Here is a 19,840-nt window from a genome sequence, read left to right as displayed (position 1 = left end):
AAAAAAAGTGTGATGTGCTCAAATATGGTAGTGATATGCTCAAATATGATAGTGATGACATCACATTTTTGTCGCATAAAGTTTGATAGTGTAGACAGAGCTTTACACTGTAATTGATGGCAGCAGTAGCTATATATAAATTGAAACTTGTTTTGGCTCTTTCAAGTTTTTTTTTCATTTAATTTAAGCTGTATTTGTTGTCCTTGGCTATAAATACTGCAAACGGAAATTGAAATCATATGTCAACATTTAAAAGCTTTAATGCAAAATATAATTGGCAACAAATTCATTTCTGGCAACGGCCGCTTCTATATTCAATGCTGTAATATCTCTTGTTTAAAAGGAACACAACTGCCCCCACACTTCTTTCCCACTTCCTCACCCCCAACCAAAATAAAAATTAGATAAAAATCAAACTATTGAAAGCATTTATAAATATTTTATTATTAATGAATGGTATTGGCACAATTAGTGTTATATATGAAAATCTTTAAAATAAGTATATTTGTTTGTAAATTTTAAACCTTAACATTAATTTATTTTATATATATACATATACATTTTATATATAAACATCTCAATCCTATAAAATCACTTAAAATGTTCAAATTTATTATATTTTATTTATTGTGACCATAGTGGGTATTGTTATTGGAATTTATACTTTTTACGCTTTAACTATCTACTGTAACTATCTAATAACATGCTAGTTTAATAGTTCAAAATACAGTGTTAACTAATACATTATACATATAGAATAGTAGTACGTCATGGAATAGTACACCAAATATCCAACACAATGTACAGGTAATTATAAATAATTAGACATAATGTTTATAAATTTAATATCATTTGGTTTGCAATTAAGTAATAAAATAAGACCTTGATTTTCCGTAAATGAGTATTTTATTAATAATTTGACAAATTATTAAAAAGTAAAAATTTAAAAATTGATTCGCTCCTGATCAACATTATGTATACATAGTACTATTTATATAAAAAATGTATAAAATAATTCTGTAATAATAAAATTAATATAATTTTGTCTAGACATAATACAACGATTTACAAAATATGAATTTAGTAGTAAATCAACATTTCCTCCCTAATATTCATAATTATACACATTATGACAATTTCCTGCCAACCACTGAAAATATCTATAAATAGAACACGGTTGCTATTTTTCAGAGCTTCTTCCTTTGCGTGTTACTTCAATATTCAATTTTGATGGTAATCAAATAATTTGCTAAACAATAAACAGTTTACAAACTTGAAAAAATATTATACAAACAATCGCACTCATTTTAAACTATATAATAATACTGTTTTTGAATTAAGTATGATATGAGTATGTTAAACATGAATGTGAATAAATATGTTGATAAGTACTTATGAATAGATGATTGACAATTGGTGTATTTGATTGGGAAACATTTGTGCTCAACGGACAAGATTTTTTGTTTTATTTGAAAGGTAAACATTTGTATGTTGCTATCAATTGAGTACTATTATACTAACTAAACCTGTTAAACTACTCAATGGTAAAAATCCCATGTAAATACACCCCCAGATGTCAACATATCAGTTATCTATTTACCAGATTATAACATTTTTTTTAAAGTAAAAAATTTAACAATTTTTACTACATAAAATGTTAATATTTAATAATAATATTTAATTTCTGAAAGACTTCATTGGTTTTTCTACAAACAAAATCATAAAATGTTAACTATATTGTGTGTAAATATGTATAAATTGTATATAAAATGCCCTTAGTTTAATCAGTGACAAATGAAATAGTAACTAATCCCTTTCCTTGGACCACATGGGTAAAAATAGCTTGTTAGCCAATCAGAGGCTTAGCTAAATTAGTGTCACAGGTTTGAACATAACCCTCTAATAAATTCTCTTCCCTTAAAAAAAAATAGATATTAAAGGAATTTCAACAAGGGCCAAATCGTTTGACAATAGCCAACACTAATTAGTAAGACCTAAAAATGAAGTACCTGGTGATGTAATTGCAAAATACAAGCCTCTGATTGGCTAACAGACTATGCTTATGGTGGTCTGCATAAAAAACATCCTGTAGGGTGTGGTTCCTGTAGGGTGTGGTTCCTGTAGGGTGTGGTTCCTGTAGGGTGTGGTTCCTGTAGGGTGTGGTTTCAGCAACATAGTTTCTTACTTTCTGTTATTGGTTCTTTATCTATTGAAATAATGTTTTTATCCTTCGCCTTTCTGCTTCCCCTAGATACCTCCCTCGTTTTTCCTAGCGGTAATAGTTCTTCAAATATATATTCAAAAACTTCACATACATTGTCACCCGTTAACGCGCTTGTCTCAAAACACGGTGTCACTACGGGCGATGTTTTAGACTTTATCCTTGCTTCGTTAATCTTCAGTGCAAAATTTTCCGCCTCTTCTTTAGTCACATGATTGGAGTCCGTCTGATTGTTTTCATTTTTCGCGATTGATTTCTTAAGATCGAGTTTAGTTCCAGTAACGCAAAATAAGCAATCGTCTTTTGCAGCATCGAGCAGCGGTAAGAAACGTTTCTCCAGCATTTCAAACGTTTTCTTATTTGAGACATCGTAGGCTAGAATTGCAGCCGAAGCATCTCTGCAATAGAATGAGCTTAAACCTGAGAACCGTTCTTCACCAGCTGTGTCCTGTAATAAATAAATTATGATCAATTATCTTAACCTCTGCCTACACTATCAAACTTTATGTGACAAAAAAAAATGTGATGTGCCCATATATGGACATGATGATTTATGCAATGAACATAACAATTCCTGGTCTATTTTATTTATTTATTTTTATTTCTTTATTCTGACATAAAATTATAGGATAAGAACACAATAAAGTACCGAGACGGCAAAGTTATTTCCATTGTGGTCCTATTATTATTACAACAGAGCAAAACTTACCCATATTGCGATATTATACTGTCCCCATTGTTTTAAAGAAAAGCATGCTCCAATAGTCTAAACAGAAACGGAATTGAATATTTATAAATTTAGATTGAATGGTGTGAACATTTATTAGACACAAGGTCAAGGGGTTGTGACAGCAAAAAGCTCAATGACATACATATGCCCTTCTTAATTTAAAATTTATATTTATAGTGCCTGAACTTAATTATTACTATATATTAGCTCTTCCCATGATACATTATATAGTACTGTATGTGTTCTTTTTATGTTGGGCAAATAAAAAAACATTTTTTTAGTTTGCAAAGTTGTGAAATTTTTATTAATAGAAAATAAATGCAGTAGTAGTAAGACATACTCCAACATTATGTGTAAATTCACCATCTATGTAACGCTTGACCAGCGTTGTTTTGCCTACAAAAGCTTCGCCAACTATCACCACTTTTACGTCTCTGAAGTAAAAAATAAAGCATCATAAATTTTTAGAGTAAATGGGCAGTGTGTTGAACGTTGAACTTCTGTTTGCAAGATCGCATTTTTTTGTGTCCTTTAACTTGACATGTTACTTAGTTTGCCTCTCCTTACCAAGCAAGAGAGCAAGCAAAAAAGTTTATAAACAAGCCTATATATGGTTTACCAGATTTATATGTGAATTTTATTAATTATTATCATCAAAATTTAATATTGAAATAATAATAGTAGTGTTTTATTTAATGAATAGCTTTATTTGTCGATTATTATAATAAAATAACAATAGAAATTCTTCTTAAAGATTGGCAAATATTAGTACGATAAAAAGCAGAAAAATAAAAAATATAAAACAAAAATTCATATACAGATTACACACACAGTATTGCACAAAACTTAAGTTTTAAAATGCAGCAACAATTTAGAAGTTAAAAAATGACTATGTTGATATAAATGCATAAAATTAAAACGCTTAAAAAGTTAAAAATTGTTTCATTTACATAGTCTTAATTAAAGTACTTCGATAAATAATTGTACTTTTATTTAATATTAATTATTATTAAATATACACCTAGCCCTAAATAGGTAGGAGGTCTACTTTCCCAAATGCTAGGGAATAATGTAGTCTAGCCAGGTCTAGCCATGATAGATGCATGGATGTATACTTATTTATAAATACCTCCCTCTCCATAGGGCCAAGGCCTTGGCCCTTAGGTTAGCCCAGCCTAGCTACTACTAGGCCTAGCTAATTCACAGAAAATGTACTTTTAATTTATAAATTATAAGCACCTGACTAAATATAGTAAAATAAATAATTAAGACTTACGCCTTCTTTTTGGCAGATCCACTTTGAGAAGCAGCCATTGTTTTAACAATTCATTTCCAGTCCGTCCCGTAAGCTAGCCCCAGTCGTAGGCCTGGAGGTGGTAGGAATAACACTGGCACTCTGCTGGGGAATTTGCCGCTTTGCGGGAAGAGAGGTGTGTGGGGAGATCGCTCGTATCTCGAGAAAAATCTAAAAATATCTCTGACGACTTGTTACGTATGACACGCCATGAGTGTCTATACACATTCAGTCATTGTGAGCTGACATACAACTAATCAATACATATAAAATAACTTCATAATCAACATTTCAACAAGTTTTCAGAACAATGTAGGTACAGTACCAGTTATAATAATTCGTTTAAACGTGAGATAAAGAAACAAAAAAAGAACAAAATCTATTAGGAATTGATTCTTTTATGACACCAATGTCGTTTTACACATCGATTTATAAACCGCGCCCTCAATATTAATCGCTATTTTTTTTTTCTTTTCTTACGCCATTTTGAAACGTTGAAACGACGAGAGAATTTTTTGAGAAAAGAAAACAAACCAGCGTTTTTTCCAGTTGTATCAGGTTGTTTACTTTACTATGGCAGGAACTGGAGCAAATAGCGTTCCATTAGGGAACTTGCATCCTGTATTTCAGGGAAGCCAAAGGGGTGTTCGACCTCAAGAGTCCATGCTGAATGCAGCCCGAGAAGCAGCAGCGAGGATTGCACAGAAACGAGGCGTCTTCTGTCCGCCATCACCCAATGGAGGTGGAAGCAGTAGTTCGTCAGGTAAGGGCCTAGCTAGCTAGCAAACACATTGACTTTTATTTTATTTTTTTTTACATGTCAATTAATCAATGGCTTAATATTATTTACCAGGTGGTTTATCAAGTCAAGGATGGCAACCAGAAAAGAAGAAACGTCGTAGCCGATGGGGAGGGGAAGAATCTAAAACAAATCTTTCTTCGGCACTTCCACCAAATTTGACGAAAGACCAGGAGCAACAAGTACTTTGTAAGTACTGTTTTCACCTTTGATTTCATGCTTTACATATTTTTAAATTAACGCAAAATTAAATATATATTTTTCCTTTTGTTTTTTAAGTACTAGGGGCCTATATTTACATGATTTTATTTTACTGGGCCTATTTCTATTGTAATATAAAAAAACTTTCCTTGGCAGGTACAGTAATTCAGTTCTTATTTCAATTATTATGTCCCATTTACCCATTTTTTTCTGTAGTTAAATTGTTGTATGAAGTAACACTAAGATTAAAGAATTGAACATGTCGTTAATAACATTTATTTTTATCCCAAATTAATTTTAAAATCATCATAAAATTATTGTTTAAATATTTATTGAACTATTTTTTTTATTCAGGTAAGATATACATAATTTGTGTATAGTATTTTTTTTTGTATGTTGATTTATAGTAGTTTTGTGACATTTTTAGATAAAAACTCAATTCATATATTTGGTATTGTCATCAGTTTTAATAATGAGAATTTACTATCTTCATAATTAACTATTATCAATTTATTTTCTTTACACAATGATACATATTTCTTGAAAGATGTGTCATGTACATTCATTTATGATGTTTCAAATGTCTAAATTTTATTTGTCATTTCTAACCAGATGTTTTTCCTTTCTAACTCGCCATCTTTCCACAGTGCACATCCAGATTGAGGAATACAGCCGTAAGCTTCGAACCGGTGACCTCGGAATCCCAGCCAACCCTGAGGATAGGTTTGTTATTAACCAAACTTTTAACTCGTTTTTCTTTTCCATTTTTTTACGTGTGCTACTTGGGATCCCCAGGTTGAAGCATCGCTTCACCAACCGACAACAACAGTAATTCATTTCTTTTCAAAACTATTTTAACCAGGATTTTAACTAATCAATTGATTGAGCTATCATATTACATAATAACCATATTATTTTGACAGCAAAATATAGACTCCAACTTTAAATTTATAAAATAATAACCTATCAAAAAAATAATTATTTTTTTATTATATTATTCTAAATTACACTTTTTTTAAATACATGCAATTGTTTAAATCTTAATATGCATGAAAACCAGTGAAATTAATTTCAAAATGTTTAAATATTATTTAATATCAAGGTACAGTATTATATTAATTGTTATATGATAGAAAGAAACCAATATTTTAAGCTTGGCACAGTCAACAATAGAACAAAGGTTACTAACAAAAATCCATATTTGATAGTATATTTTGGCTAGAGTCAAACAAAATGAACAGTCAAATATGGGTAAATGTAATCTTTACTGTTTTTGATTGACTAATTTATTTCATAAACAAGTTATAGGGATAATGCTTTTTGAGTATACCACCTTTTGTGTACCTTATTCCTTGCCCCTTATACAGTATATAGCGCCAATTACACACTTTTTGTTTATTTATAGCACCATCAAATTTGTAGAGTTAAACTTGCAATGAAATCAAAATTAATTTTTAAAAACTATATTACTGTTTTTGACTAGTACAGTCAACTCTATCAATACTAGACAAAAAAAATAACCAAATAACAAGAATTTATTGTAAGATATTATAAATTTTAAAAAAAATAATTTTAGATGTAAATTTAATGATTAAATCAAAACCAGCAAGTTTAACTCTACTAAGTAATGAATATAGGCGATAGAGGGCAGTGTTTTAGTCAAGAAAGTTTGTCTTAACCTTTGGAAATTGTATCACTCACAGGGATATAAATAAATATCGGTTTACACAAATTTAGGTAACCCCGTCAAATCTGCCCTAAAGCTATGTCTACACTATCAAACTAGTTTGACAACAAAAGTGTCATGTGCCCAAATATAGTACTTAGTCATATGACATCATCGTGTCCATATATGGGTGCATTTTTTTTGCCACATAAAGTTTGATAGTGTAGACAAAGCTTTAGCTCTGTATGTGAAGCAGGCTACATACTATTTCTAACCAACAATCTTGGCCAGTCTTAAAGCTCTGTCTACACTGTCAAACTAGGTCGACAAAAAAGTGTGATGTACCCGAGTATGGTAGTGGTATGCCCACATACGGTAGTGATATGACATCATCATGTCCATATATGGGCACATCACTTTTTTGTCGTATAAAGTTTAATAGTGTAGACAGTCCATGTTGTTGACCTATTTTCCAATGGTGAACTTTAGCCATTCAAACATAATGGATGGATGGACAACTGTGTACAGAAATCTGCTCTTGCTGTATTTCATAGCTTTGGTATGTTAGTAAGTCACCTACTGTATCTAGATGTATACAGTAGTGGCCTTATATAAAGGAGTTACTATTAATAATTCACTGTTTTGTCTCGGTAACATACAGAATATGATTGGGATTAATTTGAATAAAGGCCAAAGATATTAAAGATGCATTGTCCCCCAAAAACCTGAAAAATAAAGATTTATAAAATCAGACTTTTAATAGCCCATTTTGCAGTTTTAATGAAGTTATATAGGAAAAAACCAACAAAATTAATTATTATTTCACTTATTAAAAGTCAAAAGAAACGGTTAATTTTAACCAAAAACCATTGTCTGACAGACAATTTAAGTCTTTTTTGCTTTAAATTACATTTTTTCAGGTAAATTTCTTTTGTCGATCCAGTTTTTCGTTAAAGTGAATAACTATTATGAAACAAATTTTGAAGAAAACCAATTTTTGTAGGAGGACAGTATATCTTTAATATATGTTTTAACCTTATTTAATTGGTATTCATATGGTTCAGTAGTTATGAGATAATTTATAACTTTATATATTACAGATCCTAATATAAGCATAGTATTGATTTCATAAGATAAATTAATATAATCATTCTTTTCACCATTACTTATCAGTGGATACTATGAGTATGAATCTTTCTAATACTTGGTCATGTTTTATGAAAATTTGAAGTATAATTTATAGGAGAAATTTGTTAATAGAATTATTTAAATTTATATCAACTGGCCTAGTAAGATATGGACATTCATTCAGTATAATAATTATATTTACTGATTACCATGTGCTGTCCATTTGTCTTTTTTTGTGATAGCAGGAAGTAACACAACAAGTAGCCTTGATTATGTTTTTATTTTGGTGGATACATGAGCTTATTCTTGTTAATTCTACTAGCCTTAATCAGCATGATTTTTGGTTCCCACTAGAGACGCAACACAAGGTCGTAACGCAACGTAAGTTAGTTGACCAATCACAATCGATGAATTATTTGAACTATCGCTTGTCATTGGTCAACACGTTACGTTTATGTCCTAGCGTTACATCCTAGTGGGAACTAAGCTTTAGGGATCATACAGTATTATTGTTTTAGTTGCCCACTATGAGTAATTTTGCATGGGATTATACTGAAGTTATTAAGGTAAATCCAACATGAAAGAGATGGTAAATATGGCAAGATATTTTACTGGAAACATGCAGTCCAAAAGCGTTTATCGTATTTTATAGGTGAAGTGACTGATGCTTATACAACAGTGCTATGCTTACTACAGTATAATATTAATGAATTTTGTCCCCAATTTAAAAAAAAGCATTACAGGTTAATTATGATGTTTTTCTTGTTGATAAAATTGATATACTGTACAGTACTCTACATAGAAACTGTAAATTAGGAAGTTTATATGTAATTTCTCAAAAAGAGGTCATAGGTCATTAACCTTTGACATTTCTATTTGTAAAAATGTAATTTGTCGTTGATAATATTAATGTACTCTGTTATTGTAGAATGAAGTAAATGCAGAAACTAATCTGTTTCTGTTATTTCATGCTATGTTACTATGATTTTTAGAATTGCTTAAGTTGCTAACAAAAAGGGTTTTCTTAGATTGAAAGCTGTCAAGGAGTTTACTGAATAACAAGTTATTATTATAGATTGTCATCAACAGTATTGTAATTTATAGGATTTTAAACAATTTGTGATTAATACCAGTGGTGGTACCAGTTTCCCTGCACCTCCTCTTTCGCTCACTTTCATTGAGAAAGTAGCATGTTGATCATTTCATCTTTTATTGAGAAGTCCACTATTGTTACAGTAGTCTGTGGACACCAACACTCTCCAATACGTGAATTTGAAGCTTACATTATTACAATTATCTCTTGAATGTCAAATATTACTGTATTCTTAAGGAATCTATACTACAATCTGCTACCACCACTGGTCGTTGACCTTACTGGTCGTTGACCCTACTGGTCGTTGACCCTACTGGTCGTTGACCCTACAGGTCATAAGGTACAGAGGAATAAAAACAAAGTGTGGTAAAGAGTGGAATAGCCAGAACGAAACTTTTTTGAATGTTGTCAACCTGGCATACAGTATACCATGTATTGGCATTTAACAATGAACACATCACTAGTGAATGTTAAATTAAAAACCTATAACTGATTTTGTTTTAGGTCACCGTCGCCCGAGCCGATTTATAACAATGAGGGAAAGCGGTTGAACACGAGGGAGTACAGAATGCGCAAGAGGCTCGAGGAAGAACGGCACATGTTGATTCAAGATGCGTTTTTGTTGAATCCGGAGTACAAACCTCCAGCAGATTACAAGTAAGAGAATTCTATATTATATCAAACTTTATGTGATGTGCCCATATATGGACATGATGATGTCATATGACTATCATATTTGAGCATATCACTATCATATTTGGGCACATCGCACTTTTTTTGTCAAACTAGTTTGATAGTGTAGACAAAGTTTTTATTATTACATTCAGTTAGTTGGATATATATACACTAATTTTTGTAATTCCATTTTTCGCAGACCACCTGTACAGCGTGTCAGTGACCGAGTCATGATTCCACAAGACCAACACCCAGACATCAATTTTGTTGGGCTACTTATTGGACCAAGGTAAAGAGATGAAAACTTTCCGAAGAAACCACACAAAACCGTATAGTACTTTATTTATCATTTAATATATTATTTTCATTATCATTTTTTTTTCATTATTTCAGAGGTAATACACTGAAACAGCTTGAAAAGGACACTACAACCAAGATAATGATTAGAGGCAAGGGGTCGGTGAAGGAAGGTAAAGTTGGTCGTAAGGATGGCCAACCCCTGCCTGGAGAAGATGAACCACTTCACGCTTTAGTGACAGCCAACAATGCAGAGAGTGTCAAGATTGCTGTGGACAAAGTATGTTTATGACATCATATTATTACCTCCTCCAAGGATGTTTTGTAGTCGATTGCATGTGTGTGTTTGTTTGTCTGTTTGTTGGTAGGATTACTCAAAAAGTTTTTGCCAGATCTTTGCCAAATTGAAACCACAGATAGATTTGTGATCAAGGACTACTCCATTCAATTCTGGAGGCAATCTGGACCAGGGTCCCAATTCTGGACCACTTATTATTATTTTCAGACCTGCTATTGTTAAATAATAGGGAACAATTTTCAAAACATGGTGTTCTAATATGTGTGATCTCTACTATCCTTATAATACATGTTTTATTGTATTACTAAAATCTGATTTATAACAACTTTCTTGACAGATCCAGGATATCATAAAGCAGGGGATAGAGACCCCCGAGGGGCAGAATGACCTCCGACGCATGCAACTGCGAGAGTTGGCTCGCCTTAATGGAACTCTCCGAGATGAAGATGCTGTCAGGTATTATAGAAATTCACTATACATTTAAAGATGTATTGTCCCCCAAAAACATGAAAAATGAAGATTAGTTAAATCAGACTTTGAATAGGTTATTTTGTAGTTTTAATAATGTTAATCACTTCCGTAGAAAAAAATAAATGGTTAAATTCAACCAAAAACCCATTGGCTGGCAGCCAATTTGATCATTTTTTGGTTTAAATTACAGTTTTTTAAGGTAAATAAATTGTTTTTAGATCCAATTTTTGGTCAAAGTCGATAACTATTATGTGACATTGAAATGGCATATTCAACAAAAAAAAATGTTAAAAATTATTTTTCAAGGGGACAATACATCTTTAAAGCATAACACTGGATGTAATTGTAATATATAATATTATTATATCAATATAACTGATTCATTGTAAATGTGCATTGTAATTTTTTTTTAGATGTTCAAATTGTGGCGCTTCGGATCATCGTACCTGGCAGTGTCCAGAGAAGCAGAATATTACAAGCAATGTGTTATGTACAATCTGTGGAGGCTCAGGACATATCGCAAATGACTGTAAGGAGAAGATGCCAGGAGAAAGACTCCTTGGAGTAGGCCAACCTCCACCAAGTGCGGTTGACAAAGCAAAGATGGACTCGGAGGTACTTTGTTGTAGCCTAGAATAAAACTAAAGCTCTGTCTACACTATCAAACTAGTTTGACAAAAAAAAGTGTCATATGTTGAAATATGGTAGTGATACGATCAAATATGGTAGTGACATGACATCATCATGTCCATATATGGCCACATCACATTTTTTTTGTCACATAACGTTTGATAGTTTAGACAGGGCTATAAGCTTCGTTCTTACTAGGGCGCAACACAAGGACGCAAGTGAATTGATCAATCAAAAGCGATTGATTATGTTTCGGCTTACATCCTTGGGTTGTGTCCTAGTGGGAACCAAGCTTAAGTTTTACTGTACTTACTCTATATTATCTTGCAATCTAAATGTTGTTAAAGCCATACAACACAAAACTTTTTTTTAGAATGATGAGTAACCCTGACATTAGTGCTTCCAAATATAATCACAATCACATAATTACTATAATTTTTAACACTTTGTATTATTGATGTTTTTAGTATATGTCGCTGATGGCTGAACTAGGTGAAGGTCCACCACCGCCTGTGTCTAAGCCAAGTGCACCACCCCCGTCAATTAGGCCTCAGTACAACAACAGACCACCACCTCTGATGAATCAACAAATAAACCAACCCCCTCCGCTGGTAAGTTTACTTTATTATAATATCTATTTATTGCCGTGTAAAGCTCTGGCTATACTATCAAACAATTTTTGTACTTCTTATTAGTTTATTTTAGTGTTTAGCTCTGTCTACACTATCAAACTAGTGTGATGGGCCCAACTATGGTAGTGATATGCCCAAATATGGTAGTGATGTGACATCATCATGTCCATATACTTGGCTATCGTATTCATTTTGTTTGTTGTTATTCTAGATGCGTCAACAGTATCGTCAACCTTGGATGGGCAACAATAAGCCGATGGGAATGATGGGAAACCAACATCAACAAAACCAACCTCCTCCACTGATGCGCCAACAAGTCCAGCCTCCTCCCCCAAGAAACCCAATGCCAGTGCCACCACCTCCCCCTTCAAATGCAGGCCCGCCACCACCATGGGCAATGCCACCCCCACCAATGTCGGGAATGCAAGGTGGTATGCCATCATCTATGAATTCATGTAAGAAATTCTTTTTAAAAAAATTGTTTTTGTTTTTTCCTTATAATATAAATATATAGATTTTTTGACATTGTGTTAATTTGATAGGAATTGATAAATTGAATTATGTGAAATTTTTAAACAATTCTTTGCCTTTCTTTTTCGTTCATAGTACATGGTGGCGGTCTTGGTGGAATGACACCACAATCATTGCTACCGCCACCCCCTCCTCCACCATCCAGTGATGCTCCTCCCCCACTCCCATCTTCATCATCTTGGCAAACAGCAACAAGTAAGTTTGACATCATTAGAATTAAGCTCTATCTACACTATCAAACTAGTTGACAAAAAATGTGTGATGTGCCCAAATATGGTAGTGATATTCCCACATATGGTAGTGATATTCCCAAATATGGTAGTGACATTCCCACATATGGTAGTAATATGACATCATCACGTCCATATGAGCACATCACATTTTGTTGTCACATAAAGTTTGATAGTATAGACAGATCTTTAGTGATATCTACAATTAGAGAATAGTAACTATTTGATGTTCATAGTAATGAATAAAAAAGCAATAAATAAAAAAAGCAATAAATAATATGCTTTTTATTTTTAGGTTCGTCAGCCCCTCTGCCTCCATGGCAACAACCTTCAGGTAAGATATTCAATGTCATTGCAAATAAATGAAATAAATTGATTAAATATTGAAATGCAGAATTGAGCACATGGGGATAATTTAGTAAAGTACTGCTGGTATGCTTACCATATTGACATTGATGTTACAAATTGCATGCCAGCAGAAATAAGTATACAGAGATAAAATACCTGGCTGGAATTTATCAATATCTTTCTGAATCTTGAATAGAGAAATACAGTTTTTTTTAAAGCTCTGTCTACACTATCAAACTTTTTGTGACAAAAAAATGTGATGTGTCCATATATGGATGTGATGATGTCATACCACTATTATATTTGTGCACATCACACTTATTTTTTCAAATTAGTTTGAGAGTGTAAACAGAGCTTGAGATTAAAACATTTACATAAAGAATATCATTTTCAATGCTGTTACATGACATGTTAGTACGGTACAAAATGTATTTGACAGATATAACCGATATCCAGGTATCCTTTACATAATGTATTTCGAACACGACTCGGTTTAAGTTAAACGTTTGCTACTTGAAATGTAGTTTGGCCAGGCTTGCCAGCAATCAATCATCCTCAAGCAATGCTGTCAAATGTGCATACTGCTTCAAGTTTAGCATATTAAATGGTTTCAATCTACACTGCTATCAAAATACATTAACAATTTGGCATTTGATTCGGAGCCAGTAGCTAGTTAGGGGTAGTATCACTCATGTATGGGGCGCCGTTCGGGACATTATTAATGAACGGCTCCCCGTACTCGTGCAGACATGTTAATGTAGCTATTTGATTGCAGTGGGATGTATTGATCATGTTGTTTTATTTCTGATATTTTTATAGTGTTTGAAAGGGAATTTGCAGTGGAATGTAATGATTAATGGGGGTGTTCTTTTTTCTGATAATTTTTTAGTGTTTTAAATAAATATTTTTTAGATGTTTAGAAGAAAGTGAATTTGCAGTTGGATGTAATGATAATGGAGTGTTCTTTTTTCTTTACTGTTTAAAAAAAATTAAAATATTTTTTGGATGTTTGGAAGAAAGTGTTCATAGTCAGTACAGTATGTAGTAAACAGAAATATATAAAGTTAAATATAAAAATCCCTTTTAAAAAGGTCGGGTCAAATTATTTCTTCATGGTAAATTCTTTAGTCTTTTGTTTTTATTCATTTAAAACACTTTTTATGTTTCATATTATTGAGAAAAAAACTTGTTTGAGTGATACTGTTTAATTATATTCCATTTAAAAACAACTTTTATATATGTCTTTTTTTTCTACTATATTTCGTTGTTATCGAGTTGATATAAAATTGTTGTTGATAATGAAAATTAGAGGTATGTTAATTGTTATCAATATGGAGTACTTATGTACTTGAGAAAACTGAGAATTTTATCTTAGCCATTTGTAGCAAGTTTATTGGTCTAGAAAGGAAGGATAGTTATCTGAAGGTAATGTGTTTGAGTCACACCTGAGTACAGCGGTCTCTAATGTTCTATTTATTCACTTCAGTAAATTATTTACAAATTAATCTTATTTAGAATGTGGTTTAGTAGAATGATGAATCCCTTTTTCCCTGAAGTTCCCTTTTCATAGATACTAGCAGCAATAATCCTACTTAACTAGCCCAGATTATGATGATTTTTGTCCCTTTTGTAGAAATAAAATCTCTTTGTAAAAATCCTGGCCATGCATTATGCAAATTACCAATACCACAAGCAATAAGGTACTTTTCTGTGAAAAATAAAAGTCGTGTGTGGGTTAAACGACATGAATATTTATTTTCAAACCAAATGGTTTTATCTAATTAGTATAGCATATGGAACTTAAAAATGATTTTTGTTGAATATGCCATTTTAATGTAATGATTCAGAAAAACATTATTTACCTGAAAAAAATGTAATTTAAAGATTAAAAAAATAGTCAAATTACCTGGCAGCCAATGGGTTTTTGCTTAAATTTAACCCTTTTTTTTTTGTCCTTTTTGTGAAAACATTGTTTTCTATGTAAGTGGTTGACTACTACCTAATAACCTATTCAAAGTCTGATTTTATTAATATTAATTTTCATGTTTTTGGGGACAATACATCTTTAAACATTTTTAATAAATGACCATGTGAACTATTACTAGGGACTGTGACTTTGATTTACAGCATGGCTTGTTATGCTGTAAACAGGAATTTAGCTTACAAAATCTAATTAATTTTCAGACTTTCCAGGAAATTAATTGATTTGATTAAGAATATTGGTTTAAATGCACTAATCTTGTTTCTATTCGAATCAGCTACCTTGCACAAACCCCTGTCTTTTCAATATAAAATTATAAAAATGAAATGTTGCTTTTATACTGATATTTAAGGTTCTGAAATATGTGTATTTTATAAATTACAAAACAAAGACAACAAAACCAAGGCAATCTAACAACAGGACACTGAGCTCGCCTTGCCAAGTTATGAACTCGTAGCAGTCCTTTGATCTTATGTCTGGCTGCGACATCTACTATGTAGATAATTCTCCGCGGCGCGCAGTGTCTGTAAAGAGGTTTGGAACTGATCCTGTCGCAGCCACAGGTAAACCCTTTGATCTCAGAAGCCCAGCATTCTGTTATATTGCCTTGACAAATTTAACCATGCAACAACATACAAAATGTATTTTTTAGTTCAAATGAGCTAAAACTGATTTACATATGATATTGTTGGTATCTAGCGCAATTGGTATTCTGCAATAATTTACATGCAGAGTGCTGTTATGCTTTTTTGCTGCGCACTTTTTGCACAGTGCATAATAGTAAAAAAAAGGCACACATGTGACTCATTTCAGCATGTCTGATTGGCTACATCTTCGAACCCATGTTATAATGATGTATATGGTTGGTATCAAATGTATGTTGTAAAACTAGATAATGATGTATATACCTATATGGTTGGTTTCAAGTGTACTATGTCTTTCTACATAGGGTTATCTGTATCACCCAGTTCCTCTACCACAGCGCCACCCTGGCTACAAGGTATTGGCAATATATTGTGTGGCATATATTATCATGCATGAACGGTTCCCGCCAAATATTTCAAATATTAATTTTAATATATTTTTATGGTTTTTTTGGTTTTGCTTTTTACGTTAATTGCTCTTTTGTTTTTCAATATGTCCACCTTTGCTATATTTAGCAACATAGTTGATAGTGGAGACTGAATTATGGATTGTTTTTATACTGACATGTTTTACCCTAATATGACCTAAATTTGTTTAGTGCCTGCACTTTGATTTTCATCCTGCGTGTTAAGCTCTGTCTACACTACCAAACTAGTTAGACAAAAAAAAATGTGATGTACCTAAATATGATAGTGATATACCCAAATATGGTAGTGATATGACAACATCATGCCCATAAATGGGCACATCACATTTTGTTGTCAAATTAAGTTTGATAGTGTAGACAGAGCTTAATTGTATAAGCACAGAAAACTTGACCTTGTGTTTAAATATGTTTGCTACATGTGATACTCCTTCCTGTATTTGGTTTTGATCTAAATTGTGTTAGCTATTCCAGGGAGCTCCCTGCCTATTCCAGGGACCGCCCTGTGTTAGCTATTCCAGGGACCTCCCTGCCTATTCCAGGGACCTCCCTGTGTTAGCTATTCCAGGAACCTCCCTGCGTTGGCTATTCCAGGGTACCTTCCTGCCTATTCCAGGGACCTCCCTGCGTTAGCTATTCCAGGGGCCTCCCTGCCTATTCCAGGGACCTCCCTGTGTGTTCCTTTGCTAGTGCAAGTCATCTCTGTATATAATGTAAAGCTTTGCATGTATTTTGTAAGCCTATAATTTTAGCCCTCCATTCAATTGTTTTGTAGCAACCCGTATCTTTCCACTTCCCATACCGAACTTCCTGGGACATAATGTCCCGATTTTCAAAATGTGTTTTAAATCAGTAAATGTTGACCTTTGGAGCCTAAAAGTGTTGGAAGAGTTTCTGATTATTAGAATTCAAGTTTCACAAGACTAATAGCTTACTAGCCCAGACCAAAATCTGCTTTCCCGGACTATCTACTTATTATATAGAATATATCTATTACTAAACTTTATTAGATAAAACAAATTTGTTTCTAAATGGTCACAGCATATTCTACAAAACAATTTAAAATTAAAAATAATACTATATCTATTTTTTTCCCCAATATCTTAAAGCATTTTTCTTTTTAAATATTAAATCTGAAAATTATTAGTATTTACTAAGTATAGCCATGTATCTTTCAATTAATTGTATTTTATTTAGTGTGTGTTTTGTTTTTCTGCTCAGAGAATATAAATTAGAAAATAACCTCTGTCTACACTATCAAACTTGATGTGACAAAAAAATGTGATGTGCCCATATATAGACATCATGATGTCATATCATTACCATATTTGGGCATATCACCACCATATTTGGGCGCATCACACTTTTTTGTCAAGCTAGTTTGATATTGTAGACAGAGCTTTAGTTATACCAATAAAAACAAAATATATGTTATTAATTTGTATTTATTTAATTTTTTTCAGCATCCTCAGATTCAACCACGCAAGCACAGTCTGTCTCCAGCTCAACCGTATCAGCGCAGTCACTTCAAAATATGATGGCAAATTTACCCCCATGGCATGCCATGCCCCCAATGCCTATCTCCATGCCTCCACCAGGCCCACCCCCTGGTATTCCCCCTCCACCCATCCAGCCTCCAATGCCATCAGGGCCACCTCCATCTACAATGTCAAGCATGGCATTTAACCAGCCTCCACCTCCTATGGACTTCTCACAGTTTTCACAAGCGGGAGTGCCACCTCCTCCCCTCCCTGGAGCACCAGCACCTCCACCACCACCTCCATCAAATTAAAAGGTTTTGGTTTTTTGTAATCAAGCTAGTATTATGCATTAATATAAAATATTTCAACTATTGTATTAATATTAATAACAATTTTAACAAATACTTTGCATTCTTTTAACAATTCTTGCTAAATATTTTTTTGTTTACAATTATGGAAAGAAAGTCATTCCATGCTTTGTATAGCATTAATAGGTTTGATATTACATTTTTTCCAACTCTTTCAATTTTCTTCCCAATTTTTAAAAAAAATAAAATGGTTTATATTTAATGGTGTTTTTAGTCATCAAATAAAATCTGATTTTTGTCTCAACTACATATGCTATTTCAACATTTACAGAAGCTAGTAAAATTCTCCTTTTTTAAAATTTAATATTTTATAGGAAAATAGTACATTGTTATTTGTATGTTAACTGTACCACAAATACCATAAGTAACTGTTTTGAATGTTAACTGTACCACAAGTACCATAAGTAACTGTTTTGTATGTTAACTGTACCACAAATACCATAAGTAACTGTTTTGTATGTTAACTGTACCACAAATACCATAGCTAACTGTTTTGTATGTTAACTGTACCACAAATACCATAAGTAACTGTTTTGTATGTTAACTGTACCACAAATACCATAAGTAACTGTTTTGAATGTTAACTGTACCAAAAATACCATAAGTAACTGTTTTGTATGTTAACTGTACCACAAATACCATAAGTAACTGTTTTGTATGTTAACTGTACCACAAATACCATAAGTAACTGTGTACTGCATTATGTATATGCCGCACATTAAACAATTTGGTTAAAGGTTATTTAGCATGGTGGAAACAAAATGTAATATGTGTGGTGCATAATAGTTAATATGATGTATAGTTTCTGCAAATAGTTTCTTTGAAAAGATTTTCCTATTTACATAATGATAATGAGGATGTATTCCACAGTTAAATATGTGAATAAAAGAATTTGTGCCACAGTTAAATAATGTGGATAAAAGCATTTGTTCCACTATAAAGGCTGTTTACATGGGGTTACTGTACACTTTTTGTACTAATATTAATAAATGGTTATAATTATATGATCTTTGTAAATTGAAAATAAAACTCTTAACCTCCTAAAAAGTAAAAATTGACTTCTGTTTTTTTTCTGGCTCAGTTTAAAATTAATTTAAAGATGTATTTGTCCTCCAAAAACTGAAAAATGAAGATTATTTGCAGTTTTAATCAAGTTATTCACTTCTGTAAAAAAATAAAAATTATTATTTCACTTATAAGACACTTAAGACAAAAGAAAACCATTGTCTGACAGACAATTTATGTATTTTTTTCTTTAAATTACATTTTTTCTAGGTAACAATTCTTTATTTTCGATCCAGTTTTTGGTCAAAGTGAATAACTATTATGTGACATTAAAATGGCATATTCAACAAAATAAAATGTAAAAATTATTTTTCAAGGGGACAATACATCTTTAACATTTGATAAAAAAATACTTTGTGGTTCTTTCTGTGCAGCTGTGTAATCTGTGACTGACTATTCGCCATGCTAAGTTCTTTTTAGCATAAATATTTATTTTCTCATGTTTTTTTTGTCTACCATTGTTGTGTAGTTTTGAATTTAAATGTCTAACGCAATAAGCACATTCAACATAAACTTCATTATAAATGTCAAAAGCTATGTTCAAACCTCAAGCAAAACATTAAAAACAAATTTGTTCAGAGACATATTTATTTGACATTACTAAAAAGGTGAAACAGTTATACTAAGGAAGT

At 32.1% G+C, this 19,840-nt stretch overlaps 2 protein-coding genes across 3 annotated transcripts; one reads left to right on the top strand and one right to left on the bottom strand.

The window, feature by feature from the left end:
• Nucleotides 1–463: 463 nt before the first annotated feature.
• LOC144840025 (ras-related protein Rab-20-like) lies at nt 464–4,366 on the bottom strand. Its single transcript, XM_078695647.1, has 4 exons — nt 4,228–4,366; nt 3,292–3,385; nt 2,931–2,987; nt 464–2,669 (listed from the first exon to the last, which is right to left on the bottom strand). Exons 1-4 carry the CDS (start codon nt 4,263–4,265, stop codon nt 2,166–2,168), a joined length of 693 nt encoding a protein of 230 aa, XP_078551773.1. The 5' UTR covers nt 4,266–4,366; the 3' UTR covers nt 464–2,165.
• A 312-nt stretch (nt 4,367–4,678) lies between these two features.
• Nucleotides 4,679–19,194, top strand: LOC144840021 (uncharacterized). Of its 2 annotated transcripts, XM_078695642.1 has the most exons (14): nt 4,679–5,008; nt 5,099–5,233; nt 5,893–5,968; nt 9,637–9,789; nt 10,007–10,096; nt 10,201–10,384; nt 10,740–10,858; nt 11,287–11,488; nt 11,971–12,114; nt 12,347–12,590; nt 12,742–12,861; nt 13,192–13,230; nt 16,175–16,225; nt 17,758–19,194. In XM_078695642.1, exons 1-14 carry the CDS (start codon nt 4,819–4,821, stop codon nt 18,084–18,086), a joined length of 2,076 nt encoding a protein of 691 aa, XP_078551768.1. In that variant the 5' UTR covers nt 4,679–4,818; the 3' UTR covers nt 18,087–19,194. The 2 variants fall into 2 exon arrangements, with proteins under 2 accessions (XP_078551768.1, XP_078551769.1); XM_078695643.1 differs by lacking the exon at nt 16,175–16,225 and having other exon boundaries at nt 4,680–5,008.
• Nucleotides 19,195–19,840: the final 646 nt, after the last annotated feature.

The sequence above is a fragment of the Antedon bifida genome, chromosome 4 (genome assembly GCF_963402885.1).
Source record: "Antedon bifida chromosome 4, ecAntBifi1.1, whole genome shotgun sequence".
NCBI lineage: Eukaryota > Metazoa > Echinodermata > Crinoidea > Comatulida > Antedonidae > Antedon > Antedon bifida.
The sequence above is the reverse complement of the archived record's forward strand: the minus strand, read 5'-3'. Positions and strand labels throughout refer to the sequence as shown.

What these genes read in the sequence shown, in the direction of transcription:
- LOC144840025 (XM_078695647.1), bottom strand. Translation starts at nt 4,265, where the DNA reads ATGGCTGCTTCTCAAAGTGGATCTGCCAAAAAGAAGGC. An exon ending in GGATCTGCCAAAAAGAAGGC is followed by an intron (nt 3,386 to 4,227) that starts GTAAGTCTTAAT and finishes TTTTTACTTCAG; the next exon opens with AGACGTAAAAGTGGTGATAG. An exon ending in AATTTACACATAATGTTGGA is followed by an intron (nt 2,988 to 3,291) that starts GTATGTCTTACT and finishes GTTTCTGTTTAG; the next exon opens with ACTATTGGAGCATGCTTTTC.
- LOC144840021 (XM_078695642.1), top strand. Translation starts at nt 4,819, where the DNA reads ATGGCAGGAACTGGAGCAAATAGCGTTCCATTAGGGAACTTGCATCCT. An exon ending in GGGCTACTTATTGGACCAAG is followed by an intron (nt 10,097 to 10,200) that starts GTAAAGAGATGA and finishes TCATTATTTCAG; the next exon opens with AGGTAATACACTGAAACAGC. An exon ending in CGAGATGAAGATGCTGTCAG is followed by an intron (nt 10,859 to 11,286) that starts GTATTATAGAAA and finishes ATTTTTTTTTAG; the next exon opens with ATGTTCAAATTGTGGCGCTT.